We start from the raw sequence: 19,773 nt of genomic DNA, 5'->3' as shown, positions 1-19,773 counted from the left end.
CGCAGTTCTAAACATGTGGTTAGGTGAATTTGGCATGTCTAAATTGCCCATAATCTATGTTGTGTGTGTACGTGTGTGTGTGGGTTATGTATATATTACATGTAAAAAGTGTCATATTTTGTGTGGTTTCTTATGGTAAAGGTTAGGGCTGGGTAGGGGGTTAGGTTGTCACGGTTATGGATTAGGGTTTTCCCATAGTTAATGGAGAATGGAGAGTCCCCATAATGATATGAATACAAATAAATGTGTGCGTGTGTGTGATCATCTGTCTCTCTGGCTGTGTGTGTGATCATCTGTCTTTCTGGCTGTGTGTGTGATCATCTGTCTCTCTGGCTGGCGTGTGTGTGATCATCTGTCTCTCTGGCTGTGTGTGTGTGTGATCATCTGTCTCTCTGGCTGTGTGTATGTGTGTGTGTGTGTGTGATCATCTGTCTCTCTGGCTGTGTGTGTGTGATCATCTGTCTCTCTGACTGTGTGTGTGTGATCATCTGTCTCTCTGGCTGTGCGTGTGTGTGATCATCTGTCTCTCTGGCTGTGCATGTGTGTGATCATCTGTCTCTCTGGCTGTGTGTATGTGTGTGTGTGTGTGTGTGATCATCTGTGTCTCTGGCTGTGTGTGTGATCATCTGTCTCTCTGACTGTGTGTGTGTGTGATCATCTGTCTCTCTGACTGTGTGTGTGTGCCCTTTAGTAGACTGATATCTTGTTCAGGCTCCTGCCCTGAGATTTCTGCATGGGTTGTCTCATTGTCAGAATGTACTGGATAAATGGTTGTAGAAACGGATGGATTCTGTGTGCTTTCAGCTTCAAAAGCAAACTATTTGGTCCACTTAGTAGTTTTTGTAGTTTTATTTTACTTGAATTAAATGGATATTATGTTTGCAGTGGTTAGCACTGCTGCCTCACAGCAAGAAGGTGCTGGATTCAATCCCCAGATTGGGCATAGGTCCTTTCTGTGTGAAGTTCACATGCTCTTCTCATGTTCATGTGGGATTCCGCTGAGGGCTCCGGTTTCCTCCCACAGTCCAAAAGTGTGCACAGTAGGTTAATTGGTGATTCTAAGTTGGCCCTGTAATTGTGAGGGCATGTGTGTCATGCAGTGTGTGATGACTGCTAACAGTTTTTTCCTGTCTGTGTCCATTGTTCCCAGGATAGGCTCCAGTCCCCCTCACAATGAAGCGATTATGGTGATGAATGGAAGGATGTTTGCAATAATAAATTAATTCCTGATATTAATAAATAATATGATTAAATTAATAAATAATTGTTGCAATGAAATAAATGAAAATAGATATATGTGATATTATAGGGAGCAAATGTTTAGCAAATGTATTTTTGGCATAAAATATTTATATTTTAGTGGCACCATAAAATCTTATATTAGACTACATAGATTGTGTTGTGGGGTGCCACGCACTATTGCCTCATACCTCAGGGCCCTGGGTTCGAGTCTCCGGCACACCTCAGTGTGTGTGGAGTTTGCATGTTCTCCCTGTAGCCGTGTGGGGTTTCCTCTAGGGTTTCCCCCCATGGTGCAAAAACACACTGAAGTTAGTTGGAGTTACCGCATTGTGCATAGGTGTGAATGGTGTGTGTGTGTGTTCCCTGTGATAGGTTGGTGCCTCATCCTGGGCTGATCCCCTGCCTTATGCCCATAGGTTCTGGACCCCTGTAACCCTGCACAGGACAAGCGGTTTCAGAAAATATATGGATGGACAGACATGATGCTGCTAACATACAGTATGACTGGCTGATTAGATATTTTAGATATTTGCTTCAATGAGCAGTTGAACAGCTGTACCTAAAAAAGTGGCCAGTGAGTGTACACACACTATATATATATATATATAGTATTGTTTATATAAGTGATAGCTTTAGTTTTTTTCCTATCTAGAGCCAACTGTATTATGTTTTTTCAGGTAGACGCCTGTGCCTTTGACCGGAAGGACATTGGTTTGAATCCCATGGCCAGCAGAGTTTTTATATTACTGCTGGGCACTTAAGCAAGACTCCAAACTCCAAAAATTGCTCCAGGGGTGCCAGGAAAATGACTGATCTTATATTCTGACAAGAAGCTTGGTTTTCATAAGATGGGATGGGATACTTGCTACGAATACAAGGACAATAAGGGCATTTCATCTATATATACATCTATTAAAAACATTCTTTGCTTGCTACTGTTGCCCCCTAGTGGAAGTGCACAAAAAAACGTACACGATACAGGTTAGATAAATAACTAGTGTCTAACTACTGCTAGTGACTGGTGTTGCATGTGATATTTCCACAGTCATTCCCTTCCTAGTAAAGCGCTATTTTTGAAAACTAGTATTACACAAGATTCAGGTCTACAGAGTACGTTGAAGACAAGTGATCAGGCACTTATAGTTTATCGCTACCGTCTACGCGGTATCACATGACTCGGGGACACGTGTCCTTCTCAAAGCATATGGCGGTGGAATCAGTAAATTTACCGTATTAACTTGTTGAACGCCTGTCAGATACAATAGATCAGTGCATTATTTATGGCGAAATGTAATCCACTAATTCTCTATTTCAGGTTCTAATAAGTTCCTAACTTCTAAAGTGTACGTGAAAATGACTAATCGCTTTGAATAACAAAAATCATATTGCTGACTATAAAAGTGTTAATCGTTGCAGGTTTACGAATACAACAGCTTACATCTTACAATCCAAATTAATTTTTACATTGAAAAACATGCCAGAAAGATGCATTACCGACGTACAGCACGCTTCTATTTAACGTCATCTTCCAGGGACTTTTAGGCGCCGGAAAATGACGTTTAGGGAAAAACAAGCAAGTCTGTGTTGTTACTCCCGGAACGGCGGCGAAGCACATCATGGCTTGTTGTCGACCCTCGAAAAGAGAGCCAAGTTCGGGCACGCAGCAGTAAGGGCTTTTTATACGAATTTGGGAAAAGATTTGAAAGCATGTGCGCTGCTATTTTGTCTTGCATTGTAATATTACTTAAATTACTACCAACAGAACTGGCTCTTGCACATCATTCGCTGGCTTGCTTGAATTAGCGCGACGTTTCTGTGTTGTAACTTTTCTAAATGATCCTACTCATACCTTAATTTTACAGACCTCACACGACATCGGACGCCGGGTCAGATCTCTCGGTTGCTGGTTCTGTTGTGGCGGACCCGCAGCACTCCAAAAAGCTGCTCCGTGCCCTTCGATCCTTCTGGCAGGACCAATGTTTTCAAGATGCCGTTCTGGTTCTGGACGGCGAGGAGATCCCGGTCCAGAAAAATATATTAGCTGCCGCCAGTCCATATATTCGGTAAGATCCGTTTTGTTCACAATGAAAATTGTCTTTACAATTCTCAAGTATGAAAGTAATTGTTGGTACTTCGATAATACTCAAGATCGACCATGACAAAAACTCGTGTAGGTTCGGCAACCTGCCGGGACAGTTTGTTCCCAAACCTTGTGAATCGGAGGATGACTCAGTACGTGGTCAGGGTTTGCTATGATGAACCCTTACAGACTGAAAATACGCCTTACAGATTTCAGAACTTGTGCATATTCCGTTCGAAGAGGTCCTGTTTCTCTGTTGTCCTAGGGATGACTCATGTAACTGTAAAATGTATGACAGGTGTCTGCAGGCCGACGAACTACAGAAGCTAGTTACTGGGTGCAGCTTCAAATACCTTTCGAGATTTTTTCTTTTCTGTCACGGCCTGAGGCTCAATGAAAAACAGTGGTATTCATGCTAGTGTTAACATGGTCATGAAAATCTGCAAGGAAGATGAGGATATATTAGCTTAGTCCATGTGCACCATTAAAAGGAATGTGTCATTTTGTGCAAGGGCCTGTAAGAAGAGAAGCATGCATTTTCTTGAGCTTGCACCTCTGACATCCAAAGTGCAACAACAAATTGTGATACATTACCAGACTCTGGGAATTGATCTGGTCTTACTGATAATAGTATCAGACCTTTAACACTATGTATGATTAATGACTTCATCTCCTTGGCTGGAAATAGAAGATAATCTCCACAGGGTGGCCGGCAGAGTCTGAGTGTCGATGGGTGTTTGATTCTAAAGAGATTTGTAAGTCATGTAGAGGCAACAGGACACCGTATTTCCCAAAAATATGCTCCACCCAGAATGTTTTATGGATCACATCAACTGCAGTAAAGAAAAAATGTGTGAAGCCTTTGGAGCTGTGTATATGTCTGCATGAATGGATCTGAAAATGTGATCTTATTTTCATTTAGATTTTACATTGTGGAATCCCTGTGGGATAAATGGCTTAAAAATTCAAGGTCATTGGGAAATGTATGTGAACCTCTAAGATGTTAACCTCCTGTAGGCAGATGTTCTGGTCATTTCACATTTGGATTTGAGTTGCCCTGCTGTACAATAATAATAATAATAATAATAATAATAATAATAATAATAATAATAATAATAAAAACACCAACCAGGATTGGTTGCCTGCTCACAACTGCATTCTGTTCAAGTTCAATATGGCTCAATCAAAAGAGATATCAGAGGACCTCAGTAGAAGGACTCAAAAGACTGGAAGGGGATATAGAAGATTTTTGAAGACTTGGGTCACAATCCCATCATTGTCAGGCAGATGGTTTACATTTGGAAGAAATTCAGCACTGTTGCTAGTCTATCTACAAGTGGGAGTCCCCTGAACAGCAGATAATGATGACTTACCCATGATAATACCTATTCATGAGTCAGAGTGGAGTTCATGGGAGGATGCCAGAGAAGGAGCCACTCCTTTCACAAAATCACTGCTACCTTTCTTGAATTTGCAGCTGACCACCCAAGTATTCCCTAGTATGACAGGAGCAATGTTCTGGATTGAGACAAATACTGAACTGCCTGGTAAAGGTACAATGGCATTATGTTAAGAGAACACAAAAGCCTGCTTATCATGAGACAAAAACTTATTCAGTCTGAGAACCACGTTCCATCCATGGATCCATCTTCCTGCCGCTTATGCTTATCAGGGTTCCTACGTCAGGGCTTATGCTTCCTACAGATGTTGTATTAAGAATTTCTAGGTGTCTGATCGTAATCTAAAAAAAGGAAGCTGGGACACATAACATGACAATGATCAAAAACACAGGAGTGATTCTGAAAGAGAGTGATTCAGACGGGCGGAATTCTTTAACGTGGCCAAATCTGAGCGCTGACACTCTGCTGAAAATTTGATCTGAAGCAGGCAATTAAGGTAAAACATCCCCAAAGATGTATATATACTCAAGCTGTTTTGTGTGGGCCAGAATATTTACGAAGTGCCACACTGTTCAGCAGCTACAGAAAGCCTTTGGTTGAGGTCACTGCCAATAAAGGAGCTTCCAATAGTCCCTAAACGTTCAGATTCTTTTTCCATTAATGACAGTGATTGTTTAAGCTGTTTTTTGTTCCTTGATAAAGGTATGGCTATGGAAAAGGTATGTGTTGTGTATCTTTATCATTACTTGAAAATCACTTCACATTTTAGGAGCTGTTCATGCAGAAATTAATCCAAACTTTCTCCCAAATGTACCTTGTTTGCTGTGCCCTAGAGCCCTCTAGTGGTGTTTATTATGCCTGCACTTATGGTGCAGCGCAACCAGAATCCTGTAAACAACAGAGATGATACTGATGACCCGTAATGTTGCAGTGTTTGTTGGCCACTTTGTCGTACTGTAGCTCTCACTATAAATGAGGTCGCTGCACTGAATGGAGCGAGGCTTCTTTTAGCTGACTATATTTACCGTGCCCATTTTGTTACGTTCTAATGCAGTTTGGCTAAATATTGGCTCACAGTGCTCTTGTTGATTGCTTTGGACAGTTGCTTCTGCTACATGAACATATGTAAACGTGTCTGTCTGTAGGACGAAGCTGAATTACAGCCCCCCGAAGGAGGACGGGTCGGTGTACACCATCCAACTGCAGGGTATCTCCGTCACCACCATGAAGCAGATCTTGGACTATATCTTCAGTGGAGAGGTTGTTTGCCCGTCTGTCTGCATGCCTGTCTTTCTTTCTCTACAGTTCTGCTTAGGATTTGGGTAAAATCTGGAACTCTTGAGTCTGGCCAACAATGCTAATAGAATAGTTATACTTTATTGCTACCCACGGAGATACTGCCTTTCTACCTCCCCCCGTCTTGCTCTCCACGAGACGCACAGACACATTCGAAGGGGCAAGCAAGTGTTGGGGGTCACAGCACAGTGTCATCCAGTGTGCACTGCAACTAGAACAACTGGGGGTTAAGAGGCTCGCTCAGGAGCCTGATGGTGGGATCAGCATGCTGACCCTGGGATTCGAACCGGCGACCTTCAGATCATATCCTTAGCTGAGCTGCACGCTTTCCCCGTGAAACAGTCGAGTATAATTGACATTATAAAATAACCACTATTAAAATAATCTGTATTCCAAAGAATATAAAAGCATTGAAGGACATTGAAGGAGTTAGACCAGTTCTGGAGGAAAATGCAAACACTGCACTGGGTGTGCGTGTGTCTCCCCTGTGCAGTGTCCCAGTGTCCCAGTGTCCCCTGCATAGCATCACTGCTTTGTTGGTGTGACATTCTCTGTGTGAGCCTTTGGACATGCACTTGTTTGCATTACAGCAGAGGTGTGTCTGTTTGCCGAAGAGCTAAATGTGTATATTTCACTAAGTGTGTTTAGTCACGCCGTTCTTCGCTCGTTTACTGGGGTTTAATTGTTGAGTTTAATCAGTTTGAAATGAGCCTTGGAAAGTTGTCAGCTTCAGGCGAAAGGTCTCACAGAGAGGTGGTTTTCGCGTATGTAGATAAAGAGATGTCATTTTGAGTGTGACATTTCACTTGTTTCAGCAGCCTTAGCGCACAAAAGGCAGAGACGGTCCAGGGAAATGATCTTAAAATTAGTCAAGGAAATACCCTGTGTCACCAATGTCAAATTAGCACCTATGGGGTTAAGATTATTTGGCATGGCAAACATCTCTGGTGTATTTCCTGAAACGTCAAGTGAGTCAGAGCACAACAAAAGGTTGTTGTGCTCTGGGGAGGGCAGGGGGCCCTTGAGATATGAGGTTTGTCATCTCCATATCAATAAATGGTGACGTAAGTGTTGTTGAATTTTTTTTTCCCCCTCAACTTGCCTGTTTCCTAAGCACTTAGAGGAACAGATATTTTTGTTAACAAGGCTGAAACCCTTTACGGAACACAAAGTGCTAACAGCTTACATCTTACTTAAACACTGAACACATTGTGGAATATCGCAACATTGATTTGAGTTTGTTTTAATCAGTAATAGTTCTGGTAGGTATCTGCTACATCACAGAATAGTGTGTGTTTTTGTAGTTTTGGTAAGAACATAAAAATTACAATTTTATAAATGGATACATTTAATATCAATTAATTTTATAAATGATTTGTATTATAAATGAATACAATTTTTTCCTAGTACCACGTCTGCTCCCCCCACTACAAGCCTGTTACTGGCAAAGCTTAAATTCCATTGCAGTCAAGGCCAGACATGCACTTACAGTACGGTGAATTTCCTCATAAATTTTTGATCATCTGGCACATTGCTGGCCCTTCTGTACAGCTGAATGTTTTTCTGATGAAATTCTGGTTTCCGCTCTCAGAAGGTACCGTGGCATCACTCCTGTCAGGAACTTGAACCGGAAGCGTCTTGGTTATAATTGAATTAGCCAATGTGCTTAATGCCTTATTTGCTGGGCTACCTGTGGGCTTGTTAAGTGCTACCTTAGAAGCTGACTATACAACGTGTTCTCCATCGCCTGGAACAGCACTGTAGAACTTCCTGCTCATTACCCAGAACTTGATGACGCCACGCTGCCGGTACGTTCAGGATGTGGTTTCCTCTGTGTTTGCAGATCAGTTTGAGCGAGGACACTGTTCAGGACGTGGTGCAGGCGGCCGACCTCCTGCTCATGACTGACCTGAAGCTCCTCTGCTGTCAGTTTCTGGAGAGCTGCGTTGTGGCCGAGAACTGCATCGGGATCCGCCTGTTCTCCCTGCACTACTGCCTGCACCATGTGCACCACGTGGCCACCGACTTCCTACAGACGCACTTCCGTGACGTGGCCTCCACGGAGGAGTTCTTGGAGCTGCCGCTGGACCGCCTGTGTGAGATCCTAGCCATGGAGAAGCTGAACGTGGGCAATGAGAAGCACATCCTGGAGGCCGTGGTTCGCTGGCTAGCACATGACCCCGAGGCGCGGAGGGTGAGAGCGAGGGTTCCCCAGGCATTTTCTGCCTGTGTTCCTGGCTCAGCATTCCTGTTTTCATTTGTCCCGTTATCGCCCCCTGCAGGTCTACACCAAAAAAAAAAAAAACATGCAACAAGTGACTCTTTGTTGCATTATACAACTGTAGCTTGAAGTCTAAAGGACATATAGGAGAGTCGAAATTCAGTCCCTTGCATATTGACCAATCTGTCCCTCTTAGGTCCACATGAAAGAAGTGATGTCATCGGTGTGGGTACTGGGGCTCGACCAAGCCTATCTGCGGGAGCAGATGCTGGGAGACCCCCTGATGAGGGAGGTGATTCGGGAGTGTTGCCACGTCCCGCTGGGTGGGGCACCCCAACAGGGGGAGGCGCTGCTGGCCTCCTTTAAGCCCCGCGGTTACTCCGAGTGCATTGTCATCGTGGGGGGCGAGGATAGAGCGTGAGTGTCCTGTTCAACTGCCAAGGGGAAGGAAGGGGTGTGAATGTAGGATGGAGAGAAGGCAAAAGGATGGGGAGAGTGTAGGGTGGAGGGACAGAGGAGTAATAGTGGATGGCGTGAGAGTGTAGGGTGGAGGGATGGGGGAGTAAGAGAGGATGGGGATAGTGTAGGGTGGAGGGATGGGGGAGTAAGAGAGGATGGGGTTAGTGTAGGGTGGAGGGATGGGGGAGTAAGAGAGGATGGGGTTAGTGTAGGGTGGAGGGATGGGGGAGTAAGAGAGGATGGGGTTAGTGTAGGGTGGAGGGATGGGGGAGTAAGAGAGGATGGGGATAGTGTAGGGTGGAGGGATGGGGGAGTAAGAGAGGATGGGGTTAGTGTAGGGTGGAGGGATGGGGGAGTAAGAGAGGATGGGGTTAGTGTAGGGTGGAGGGATGGGGGAGTAAGAGAGGATGGGGTTAGTGTAGGGTGGAGGGATGGGGGAGTAAGAGAGGATGGGGATAGTGTAGGGTGGAGGGATGGGGGAGTAAGAGAGGATGGGGATAGAGGGATGGGGATAGTAGAGGGATGGGGGAGTAAGAGAGGATGGGGTTAGTGTAGGGTGGAGGGATGGGGGAGTAAGAGAGGATGGCGTGAGAGTGTAGGGTGGAGGGATGGAGGAGTAAGAAAGGAAAGGGTGGGAGTAGGGTAAAAGGATAGAGGAGTAAAAGGATGGGGAGAGTGTAGGGTGGAGGGACAGAGGAGTAATAGTGGATGGCGTGAGAGTGTAGGGTGGGAGGGATGGAGGAGTAAGAGAGGAAAGGGTGGGAGTAGGGTAAAAGGATAGAGGAGTAAAAGGATGGGGTGAGTATTGGGTGAAGGGATAGAGGAATGAACTGGGATGGTTTAAGATGAGATTGGGAGCTGGTTAGCAGTGTAGTATATAAGCCACATTCATTTTTTGCTTCTTTTGTTTGTTGCTGATCAGATCTTTTCAACTCATTTCATTAATTTCCATTGTGTCTTCTCTATAATTTATGTGACAAGAACCACTATAGTTTCTTTTCTTGAAAGGACTCTGTGGTCCGTGATTCCTGAACGGGGCAGTGCGTGGTTTACATTATGGCAAGAGTGTATTACGTGCGAGGGACGGCCTTGGGTCTGAGAGAGAGAGGGAGGAGGCCGGAGTAGAACCGCACGCTTACGTCACACTTCCTGTTTCCTGTGTAGAAGCCGCAAGCCCACAGCAGTGACGCGCTGCATGTGCCCACTGTACGACCCCAACCGGCAGCTGTGGATCGAGCTGGAGCCCATGAGTGTGGGCAGGACCGGGCACGGCGTGGTGACCGCAGGTTCGTTTCGCAGGGCCCGCTCGTCCCGGGGAAAATGGCCTCCGAGCTGCTCTTCAGTCCGCCCCTCCGTGGCAAAGCTGTGGGCTTCCAGAAGAGAACATTAAGCTCTGACACTCAAATGTCACAAAACATGAACTTCAGAAGTTAAAAATCTACATGTTGGAGGGACCTGAGCGCCCAGGGCCCTGTGCCTCCTGTGGGGGGGGCTCTGGGGGCTGCATTACAGAAATTCCTATCTAATGTCTTAAGATAGGAAGAGTATAATCAGGGATTGACAAGTACGCATTCACCTTTAAAAGCGATACGTGAGGCAATCGATTGTTGTAACGGCGTGAATACGTACGTATTTTATGTGCATTTGCGTCGACATGACAAGAAATTACCGTGCATTTTAACCTCTATACCGCAAATATAGTACAAATTGGCATATAAAGGTTAAAATGCACGGTAATTTCTTGTCATGTCGACGCAAATGCACATAAAATACGTACATATTCACGCTGTTACATTAATCGATTGCCGCACAAATGGCTTTTAAAGGTGAATGCGTACTTGAGCACCAGTCATGTCCATCCCTGAGTGTAAGAGGATTTGCATCTCTAATACTAAACTGGGAAACATCCTATCTAAATTTAGGAATCCTTAGGAAGCCTTATCTGAGGTTAGGAAATCCTAATTACTCAATTAATATGGGTTATCAACTTTTATGTCTGTTACTGAGAAATCGATGCTACTTTTCTCATCCTGCAGAGCTGTTTGTAACCCATTAATGTTAGGTTTTCTCAGAGCACCCATACTTAAAACGTAATAATAATACGACGTATTGTGCTAAAGATGAAAGCATCATGAGTCAAAACAGGCCACTTCACTATTGAATGTCATCATGTTCTGATCTAGATGCGCAGGACATGTCACTCCATATAGTCACTAAAAACGCTCCAGGATTTCTGTATACCCACTCAAATTGTTTTCTGTTTTACTCAAAAATGTGCAAGGAATCGAGGATGCGTATGTTTTGTGACAGAAATTTTACAAGCTAATTGATTTTGCAAACACTGGATTGGGAGACAGCAAGTGCAGTTGCTGAATGCGAAAGGGAAAAAAACAATCTTTCATATCACCAATCAGACAGCCCTCCCCCATCCCCCGGCCTTAGTTACCTTGAGCACCAATGAACACATTGCAGAAACTAGAGTGCATACGTATGCAGCTGTGATTGGGATTTTGAAATAAAAGTGATGGAGTTGTGGGATGTATGTGTGCATGGTGGGGGATTACATATGTATACATATGTTCCTGCGGAGTAAAATGTGAACAGATCCTTTATTCGGATCGGTATCGGCAAACGATTCAGACCTATTAGACGAATCGGGCATCAGCCGTATGTGACCGATCCACGTCTGATACTTATGTAGTTTTCGCCAGTCTGTAAAAAGATAGCTGCTGTTTCTTGTTAAATTGATTTGTACAATTGATCGTACGTTAGCTAGATGTTGGATGTTTCTTGCGGCATTCAAGCTGAACGCTAACGCTGCCACTCGGGTATTTTTGCCACTCAGTGGTTGTGAGCGCAGTGACTTCCACCTGCTGTGATGTCATGCGCATACCCTTCGCAGCAGGAGGAGCGTAAGAACATCAGATAAGAGGGCGACATTCTGGAAGTATCTTTCAACAACAGCTAGTAGTACAGCGATTTGCAATCTTTGTGAAAACAAAGTTTTGAGAGGTGAAAGTGAAACAAAAGTGAAAGCAATTTTAAGTAATATTAAAAAAAAAAAACCCCGAGGTTTTGTAGCCGGGGTCCGTACATTTCATTGGTTGCAGTATAAGCAATAAAAGAACAGCCATGTGGATTAAATAGGCCTATGTTTGTAGCTAAAGCTAACATTATTTCATGGCCAGTGAAAGTTAGGTCAGCTTAAGTGCTCTCCTAAAGTTAGGGGAGTTTATTTAGGATTTTGGGAAGTTCAGAAGCTTGTGTAATATACTTTTCCTATATTAAGTTAGGATGGAAATTTAGGAACTGACTTAGGAACTGTTTGTCTGTACTGGCTTTTTTAAATACGGCCCCAGGTTCTCCACAGCACTTAACTGCAGTGCTGAAGGACCCCCACATTTTTGCTCCCTCCCTGCTCCCTGCCAGACAGTCCACATTTTTGCTCCCTCCCAGCTCAAAGCACGCCTGAACCAAACAATCACAGACACCGAATACCAGATACAGGTCTGCTGGGAGTTGCTCTATAGTCGATGGGGAATGGGTTGGTAAATGCAGGGCAAATAAAGAAAATGTGACAACACTGTTAAATTTATAGAGACTGAAAACAGACTTTTGCCATTGTGAAATATAAGGGTGTCGTTTCGTAGGAACCCACGTTGGTTTCAGTTTAAACATTGTTACTGATCGTAACGTGGAGGCGAGGCCCCCTCGTGTCACAGACACACCCAGCTGTCCCGTCAGTGTGTCGACAGGAATGGTGATTGCTCTGCGGCGTGGGACATCTTTCCTGAAGGCATACTTCCCAAATCCTGGAAAGACACACTTGGTCTCTCTCTTGTAACATTTTGGTTCTGACAACTTGTATTCAATAATGAATATTGTTCATATATAAAGCATTATTGTTGCAGCACCTGAAATTAGTCTACCGCTATGATCCTGTCATACAGGGGTTGGCCAATGAAACGGAAACACTGGCCAGTAGTGTCTGAGGTTTCATGCCTACATAAGAGACTTACCACCCAGACTGTTGCGTACCCAGAATGCAGAACAGGGGTGGATGAGTGATGGTTTGGGTTTCAATATCCTGGCACTCCCTAGACCCACTACTTGTTCTAGATTCTGGAGGACCATGTTCACCATGAAAGTTAAGCAGAACATCTCCCAGGACCTGCACAGTCACCAGATCTGCATATTATTGAGCCACTTAAGACTGTTTTTGGAGGAGCGAGTCAGGAAACATTTTCCACCATCAGCATCACATAGTGACCTGGCCACTGGTCTGCTAGAGAAATGGCTCAAAATCCCTCTGGCCACTGTGCAGGACTGGTGTCGGTCATTCCCAAGACCAACTGTTGCTGTATTAGCCGCAAAATGAGGCTCTATACTAATACATGAATGTGGTCTAAAAGCCTGCGTCTCAGTTTCATTGCCCAACCCCTGTGTGATCTAATATGTTTATAAACATGTGGCACATTAAGCTGTGTCCTGCAGTTCTCTGTTAATATGAAGCTGTACCCTGTTGCACAGGAATATGCTATTCCTGAAATGCTACTTCCTTAGAGGTGACAACTCACACTTCTGAGAAATGTTCAGAAATCCTCTGCAGTCTATAATGCTGAAGTCCGTAAGACACTCCATCTTCAGTTACTGTGCATAAAGGGATGCAGGAATCACTGCTTGCATTTCCCTCCAATCAGTGGGTTCCCCTCAAGCATTTCCCTCCAATCAGTGAGCTCACCGCTTGCTTTTCCCTCCAATCAGTGGGTTCCCCTTTTACATTTCCCTCCAATCAGTGGGCTCACTGCTTGCATTTCCCTCCAATCAGTGGGTTCCCCTCAAGCATTTCCCTCCAATCAATGAGCTCACCGCTTGCTTTTCCCTCCAATCAGCGGGTTCCCCTCTTGCACTTCCCTCCAATCAGTGGGTTCACTGCTTGTTTTCCTCTACAATCAGAGGGCTACCTCTTTGTGGTGGGAGGTATGGATGAGAACAAGACCGTCCTACCCAGTGGGGAGAGGTACGACCCGGACACCAACACCTGGAGTCCCATCCTCTCCATGATCCAGGTGAAACACACCCCTGACCCGAAATGGGGCGTACAAGGGTTACAGTGTGGCATGTTTACAGACCTGCTGGTGCTTTAACCCCTTAGAGGTGAAGCCTTAATGCTCCATCTGTCCTTGTGTGAAGGATGTCATTTTCAAGTAAGCACAGTGGTTCTGTCTACACTAAAATACCAATTAGTGTCTTATCTAATCTATATGGTGAGCATAATCTAGGCACTGCAGTCTGATCGGTACACGCCTGTTGATCTATGTAACATGCACATTCCGAATCTTGACCTTTTACCTATAACCTGCAACTTGTGAATGTATATTAATACTTACACAGTAATCGTTATCACTGTCTAGGACAGGCAGAGCTGTGCGTTCACACATGGGAACATCCTGGGGACTTACTGATGCTGTATGTCCTTTAGCAGTGTGGAGGGTACAGTGTCCTGTTTGTGCCGTGTCCCCACTGGCCAGCAGAGAGCAGTATTGTGCACTGTGCCGCCTCTCCCATGCCCACATTAGGCGCGGCAGAACTTCGGCATTGTGGAGATCGACGGCCTGATCCACGTGCTGGGCGGGGAGGATGGAGCGAGCGAGCTCCTTACCATGGAGGTGTACGACCCCCACACCAGGAGCTGGAGCGCGCGGGCTAGCATGACCATGGTGCGCAAGGTGAGCAGCATGGGCCAGACAGCAGCAGGGGCAAACCAAGCTGGTACAATGCTGGGTGAGTGATATACACATGTAGCATCTCACCCCGTCCTGAGTAGTAATGGTATCGCCTGGTCTCACCTACAGGTTGGCTGCTATGCGACTATGAACAAGAAGATCTATGCCATGGGTGGCGGCTCTTATGGGAAGCTGTATGACTCTGTGGAATGCTACGACCCCAGGACTCAGCAGTGGACGGCACTCTGCCCCCTTATGGAGAGGAGGTGAATTGCACCGCTGTGCACAGGAATCAAGCAGTTTTAACCTGACACCTGGTTATTCCGGATCGGTATGAATATTAACTGGAAAAGATTCTGAAGTCTGATTCTCAGTGAGGTGCCAGTGCTGGGTTTCCGGATGGGTTAGTTGTGGATTCCTGAGAGACATTAATTCTGTGTTGCATTTCCAGGTTTGGGGCGGTGGCGTGCGGAGTGAGCCAGGAGTTGTACGTGTTCGGGGGCGTGAGGAGCAGAGACGCCGATAACCCTGAGTCCAGCCAGATGATGACCTGCAAGTCTGAATTCTACCACGAGGAACTGAAGAGGTAGGTCCAGGCTGAAGCAAACGCCATGGCGCTGCATGACAGGGGCGCAGACAGGGAAGCTGCGCATACTGCTCACCGCAGCTGCAGCTGCAGCACTGACCTTCTTTACATAAAAGGATATGAGTAGGGCAAGGGAAATGATATCACTAACAGGGAGGCGGGGTCAGGGATCACAGTGGATATCTGTCGGTGCCGCTGAGTTTTTATTCTTGATGTGTAACATGCATCGTTCTGCTCTTTGTCTTGCGTGCTCTTGCAGATGGATGTATTTGGATGACCAGAGCCTCTGCGCGCCCACAAGCTCGTCCTTCGTGTATGGTGCTGTCCCAATTGGCGCGAGCATCTACGTGGTGGGAGACCTGGACACCGGTGAGCGAGTCGCGAGTCTCTAAGGGGCAGCGTGTGGCTCAGTGGGCTAAGCCGTGTGCCTGTAATCACAAGGTCGCCGGTTCAAGCCCAGCCTCAGCACGTCTGCGGGTCCTTGAGCAAGGCCCCTAACCCCCAGCTCCCTGGGCGCCGCTACAGGTGGCTGCCCTTCGCGGACAGCTTGCTCTACAAAGAGCAAGTTGAGGGAGGCGTAAAAAGAATTTCCCCACAGGGATTAATAAAGTGTTCATTATTATTCATTATTTTTAACCTTTAACCTCTGTCGTGCGAGAAAGGATGGGGATGTGGTGGGGATGTGGTGGGGATGTGTTCGGAGAAAGTCACAGTGAAGTATGTAGGGTCCAAATACATGTTATGTATAAACTGTATTTATCCCAATAGGGAATTAAAGGGCAGCTCTGCTCATAGATGTTGTTTCTGCTCGTGTTTGTAGTATCCATCTACAGCCGAACCCTTCTGTCGCTGCTTATCCAGGTCCTCAGGAAGCCCCAGACAGTCCACATTTTTGCTCCTTCCCAGCTCCTAGCCAATCAAGAACACAGAACACCTGGTATGGGAGCAAAAATGTGGTCTGTCCGGGGCTTCCTGAGGAACGGGTTGAGAAACACCAGTTTAGAGTCACCAGAACATGCGGAGTGACACACAGAGCAAGGACATCCCCGCTGGTGTGAGGCCACAGCGGTAACCGTCGCACTGCCATGCCGACCCGTGTCTGTCCGCATCACCGATGCCCCTGCTGACAGTGCCTCCCTCTGTCCCCCCTCCCCTCCCCTCTCCAGGCTCAAGCTACGACTACGTCCGCGAGTTCCGGCGCAGCTCTGGTGCCTGGCACCGCACCCGGCCCATGCTGCCCACCGACCTCTGCAAGACGGGCTGCGCCGCACTGCGCATCGCCAACTGCAAGCTCTTCCGGCTGCAGCTGAAGCAGGGCTTGTTCCGCATCCGCATCCAGTCCACATAGGAAGCCCCGCCCCTGGCCCCGCCCCCAGCCCCGCCCCACCCTATCACCTCTGGATGTTCGCCTGGGACCCTGAGCTGTCTCTCAATAGGCTTTAGTGCGCTGTCTGCAGTGGGGCTCTGGCAGGGCGCGGCCTCCTCTGTCCCCCCCCCCCACCCAAACCCCCGCTTATGCTACAGGCCCGTCGCGCACAGGATCTGATGCCTCATTCCGTTTCTAACACTAATACTTTTTAACAGTTTTTACCTACTACAGTGCTCTCATTCCTAGTAGCTCAATGTTTACTACTTTTAGTTCTCATATTAAGCTTTAAAAGGGTGCTTGTGTAAAGAAACACTTCGACGAAGGAGGATCTGCGGTTTCCTTTACTTTAATATAAGAATTATTATGCAACTTGAAGCCCAGTTGGAGGAATTTCTGCGAGAGGCTTCAGAACATTTGATAACTGCGTGGGGGAGGACAGCTGGCCAAAGGACCTTAGTTTTTAAACGTATTATAAGTTTTTTTTAATTTCCACTTGTATGTTACAGAGTGTTCCAGTATTTTCCAGGCTACGTTGTTGGATGACACGGTACAGCTGCTCAGGTCGTAGCACCGACTCCTTACTGATGCAGGTTTCCTGCACACGCGCGTAACAATAGGTAACTCTGTACGTAGATGCACCGTCCACCGCTTGGTCTTGAAAAGCCAAACTGAGTATCTGCCACAATTAGCAATTATTACTGGCCTGTTGTGCAAGTTGTAGCTGTCTTTACTGTCTACCTGCAATGTGGCTGTCCTAAGGGCGAACATACTGTAATTGTAATTGTGTTTGAGTGCCTGTGTTCTGTCACTACATAATGTATTTATCGTGCTGTCCTCAGTGAGGCTTGACCATTGAAATGTGTTTATTAACAGGTATCAGGCACTTTCTCATGTACACATGCACACTCTGCACAGTGCACTTATCATGCAGACCACTAGGGGCGCCAGCCTTATTCGGACGCACCTGGTATGTTTTTAACCGTGACTCACCCCCCCCTAGCCATACCAACCTTACAGCACGCGAGGAAACGCACGCTGCCGAGGAAACCGTCCTGCCAAATGCTGGCGGGAAAGCCAAGGAAGAAGTGTACACATTCTATGTCATACTTCTTTCTACCAAAATCTCTACCAAAACGAATAATTCAATTGTAAAATATGTCAGATGTTTAAATACCTTATTATTTCCTTAATTCAGGAAGAAATGTACATTTGGCAAAAAATAGAAGTTTAATAGAATACTGGAAGAAATATTTAAATTGTTTCGCATTTTTTGGGGGGGGAAATTGTACTGGATTGTCCACAGTGTCCAATTTCGTGCTAGAGGTGGTTTCCGTTATAAAAATGTTTGTGTGTAATAAGTGGTTTACTTTGGACCCCTCTGGCACCCATCTCTGTCTGGGACGGCTGGGGACAGTCTACTTTCAGCTGCCATTCCACACTGTTTACACAGCCTGTTATGTTACTGTATAATTTCCATCTTAATGTTAAAGGAGGGGGGAAATAACACCATTTTTTGCCTTAGTGATAAATCGCAAAAATGTTACTGTCAGATGTGGATTACTATCAATATGGGAATAGAGGTTTTAATATTTTAGTCCTTTTGTCTTCTACGGTTAGTTTTTCTGAACTTTTACATGAATGGCCTACCTTTTTCCTAATTTTTCATTTTCATGTTTTTGTGATCCAGATCGTAATCTTGAGTTTACAGGCTGAGTAAATAATCAAAAGACAAAAAATAAAACATTAGCTGAGGTTGGTGAAACCTGATTTTATAAATGATTTCTAAAAGGTCTGTATGGTATTTCTCATTAATTTGATTCCTTTTTTATTCCAGTAATTGACAGTTATAACAGATGATGTGTCTTGTTACCCTACAAATTCAAACATGTTTGAGAGTGGTAACCCTATGTCATAAGCCTGAGGTTAACACTACTTTCAGTGGTAAATATATGTATGTGGACTGATACCTTACTGTCTGCATGTTGCTCATTTCCATGGTTCATATCTCAGCCATGCTTCTTTTTATACATATATTTATACATAGAATGGGGTAGTTGATGTATGTGTGACATATCTAGAATTTAAAATACAGATTATTATCGATTACGAAAATGAAAGCAGTTCATTTGAAGCTGGCCACTGTTTTCTCTCCGATGGGTGGCAAAGAGGTCATGTGGCTTCACACTTGGGGTATTTGCAACATGACAGCAGCGCGATGACTCTGCCGAGTCGCGTCGCTGCTTTTGTTTTTAACACAACGGAGAGGCATCTCTGAATCTGAGGCCATGAGCTTATCAGAACTCCAGAGTCTGTCTCCCAGAGACATTCTCCTCTGTGTTCTAATTTAATCGGTGCGTGCGGAGTGCATGGGCCAAATCTGAGATAATTGGACATCGATAAAGTAGGGCAGCATAGGGGGGTTGGGGGGCAGACTGTGTGAGCGACCTGGCAAACTGAATTCACATAACTTATTAACTAACCGTAACACAAACATGCCTTTAGTCAAAAAGAGGTTGCATTTATAGGCCTATTCTAAATACTCAACATATTCGTGACACTTTTGGCTTCATATCTGTGGATTGTCAGCCTTAGTCTTGCTTATTTGTTTTGGATTTCACAGTCTTAATAACACAATGAAGGTATGTGCACAAGAATAAAAAATGGGACAGTTTGAGGTGGGGTGTACGAGTTGTTTGATGCATCAACAGCCAGCGGAATAGCTGGTATGTTTGGAATGTGGAAAAAACAGATTATTTCATTTTCTGCTGCTTTATTTCATGTGAAAGTGCAAAAACTGGCAGCTGAAGGGCCAGTAGCAGCATTAGAAGAACACTACAGTCGAGAGCGACTGTTACTGTCATACGAGGGATGAAAAGAGACTGCATGTGTTAGAGTCTGGAAGCCAAGCTTCTCCTAAAGGAAGGGTCTTAGGATTTCTATGAACTTCTGTGCTATTGATAATCCAATTTAATTATTGATGACAACCAACCAATACTGCAAAACTGTTCAGAAATCATCTGATATATACTCGTCTGACGTCTTTACTTATGGGTCAATAACAGGTTAATTCTCTACCTTGCTGTATTGTGCGTAGGTGGGGGTGCAATTGTGCATTTACCGGTAATGGTGCAATTGGGAACCAAGCCAAACCATGGACTAGTCAATGCCTAGTCAGTGTAGATGACAGGAAGTTGAAACATACCCATATTTTCTCTGGGGGCAGTATGATGATGGGTCTGAGTAATGGTGCTTTTCAGGTATACTTTCATCCAGGTCAGTGTACTTATATGGGAACAAACTGTCAGGTGACTTCGGTGTTGCATCTGGGCTTTTGCCAAAGCACTATGAACGTATTTGTTTTAGGGTCTTAGGATTTCTATGAACTTCTGTGCTA

The 19,773-nt window shown here is 45.3% G+C and overlaps 1 protein-coding gene across 3 annotated transcripts; it reads left to right on the top strand.

The window, feature by feature from the left end:
- Positions 1-2,774: 2,774 nt before the first annotated feature.
- Positions 2,775-18,345, top strand: gan (gigaxonin). 3 transcript variants are annotated; one of them, XM_023827143.2, is made up of 13 exons: positions 2,775-2,908; positions 3,105-3,305; positions 5,868-5,982; positions 7,949-8,212; positions 8,436-8,656; positions 9,863-9,984; positions 13,655-13,767; positions 14,278-14,427; positions 14,554-14,690; positions 14,876-15,010; positions 15,270-15,379; positions 15,831-16,078; positions 16,177-16,295. In XM_023827143.2, exons 1-12 carry the CDS (start codon positions 2,859-2,861, stop codon positions 16,034-16,036), a joined length of 1,824 nt encoding a protein of 607 aa, XP_023682911.1. In that variant the 5' UTR covers positions 2,775-2,858; the 3' UTR covers positions 16,037-16,078; positions 16,177-16,295. The 3 variants fall into 3 exon arrangements, with proteins under 3 accessions (XP_023682911.1, XP_023682909.1, XP_023682910.1); XM_023827141.2 differs by having other exon boundaries at positions 7,862-8,212; XM_023827142.2 differs by lacking the exon at positions 15,831-16,078 and having other exon boundaries at positions 7,862-8,212; positions 16,177-18,345.
- The last annotated feature ends 1,428 nt before the right edge of the window (positions 18,346-19,773 follow it).

This window comes from Paramormyrops kingsleyae, chromosome 13, assembly GCF_048594095.1.
Source record: "Paramormyrops kingsleyae isolate MSU_618 chromosome 13, PKINGS_0.4, whole genome shotgun sequence".
NCBI lineage: Eukaryota > Metazoa > Chordata > Actinopteri > Osteoglossiformes > Mormyridae > Paramormyrops > Paramormyrops kingsleyae.
This window is presented reverse-complemented; position numbering and strand designations above follow the sequence as displayed.

Bases quoted from the DNA above. Each gene is read 5' to 3' on its own strand.
- gan (XM_023827141.2), top strand. From the start codon at position 2,859: ATGGCTTGTTGTCGACCCTCGAAAAGAGAGCCAAGTTCGGGCACGCAG. The intron at 8,657-9,862 runs GTGAGTGTCCTG...TTTCCTGTGTAG, and splicing joins GTGGGGGGCGAGGATAGAGC to AAGCCGCAAGCCCACAGCAG. The intron at 15,011-15,269 runs GTAGGTCCAGGC...GTGCTCTTGCAG, and splicing joins TACCACGAGGAACTGAAGAG to ATGGATGTATTTGGATGACC.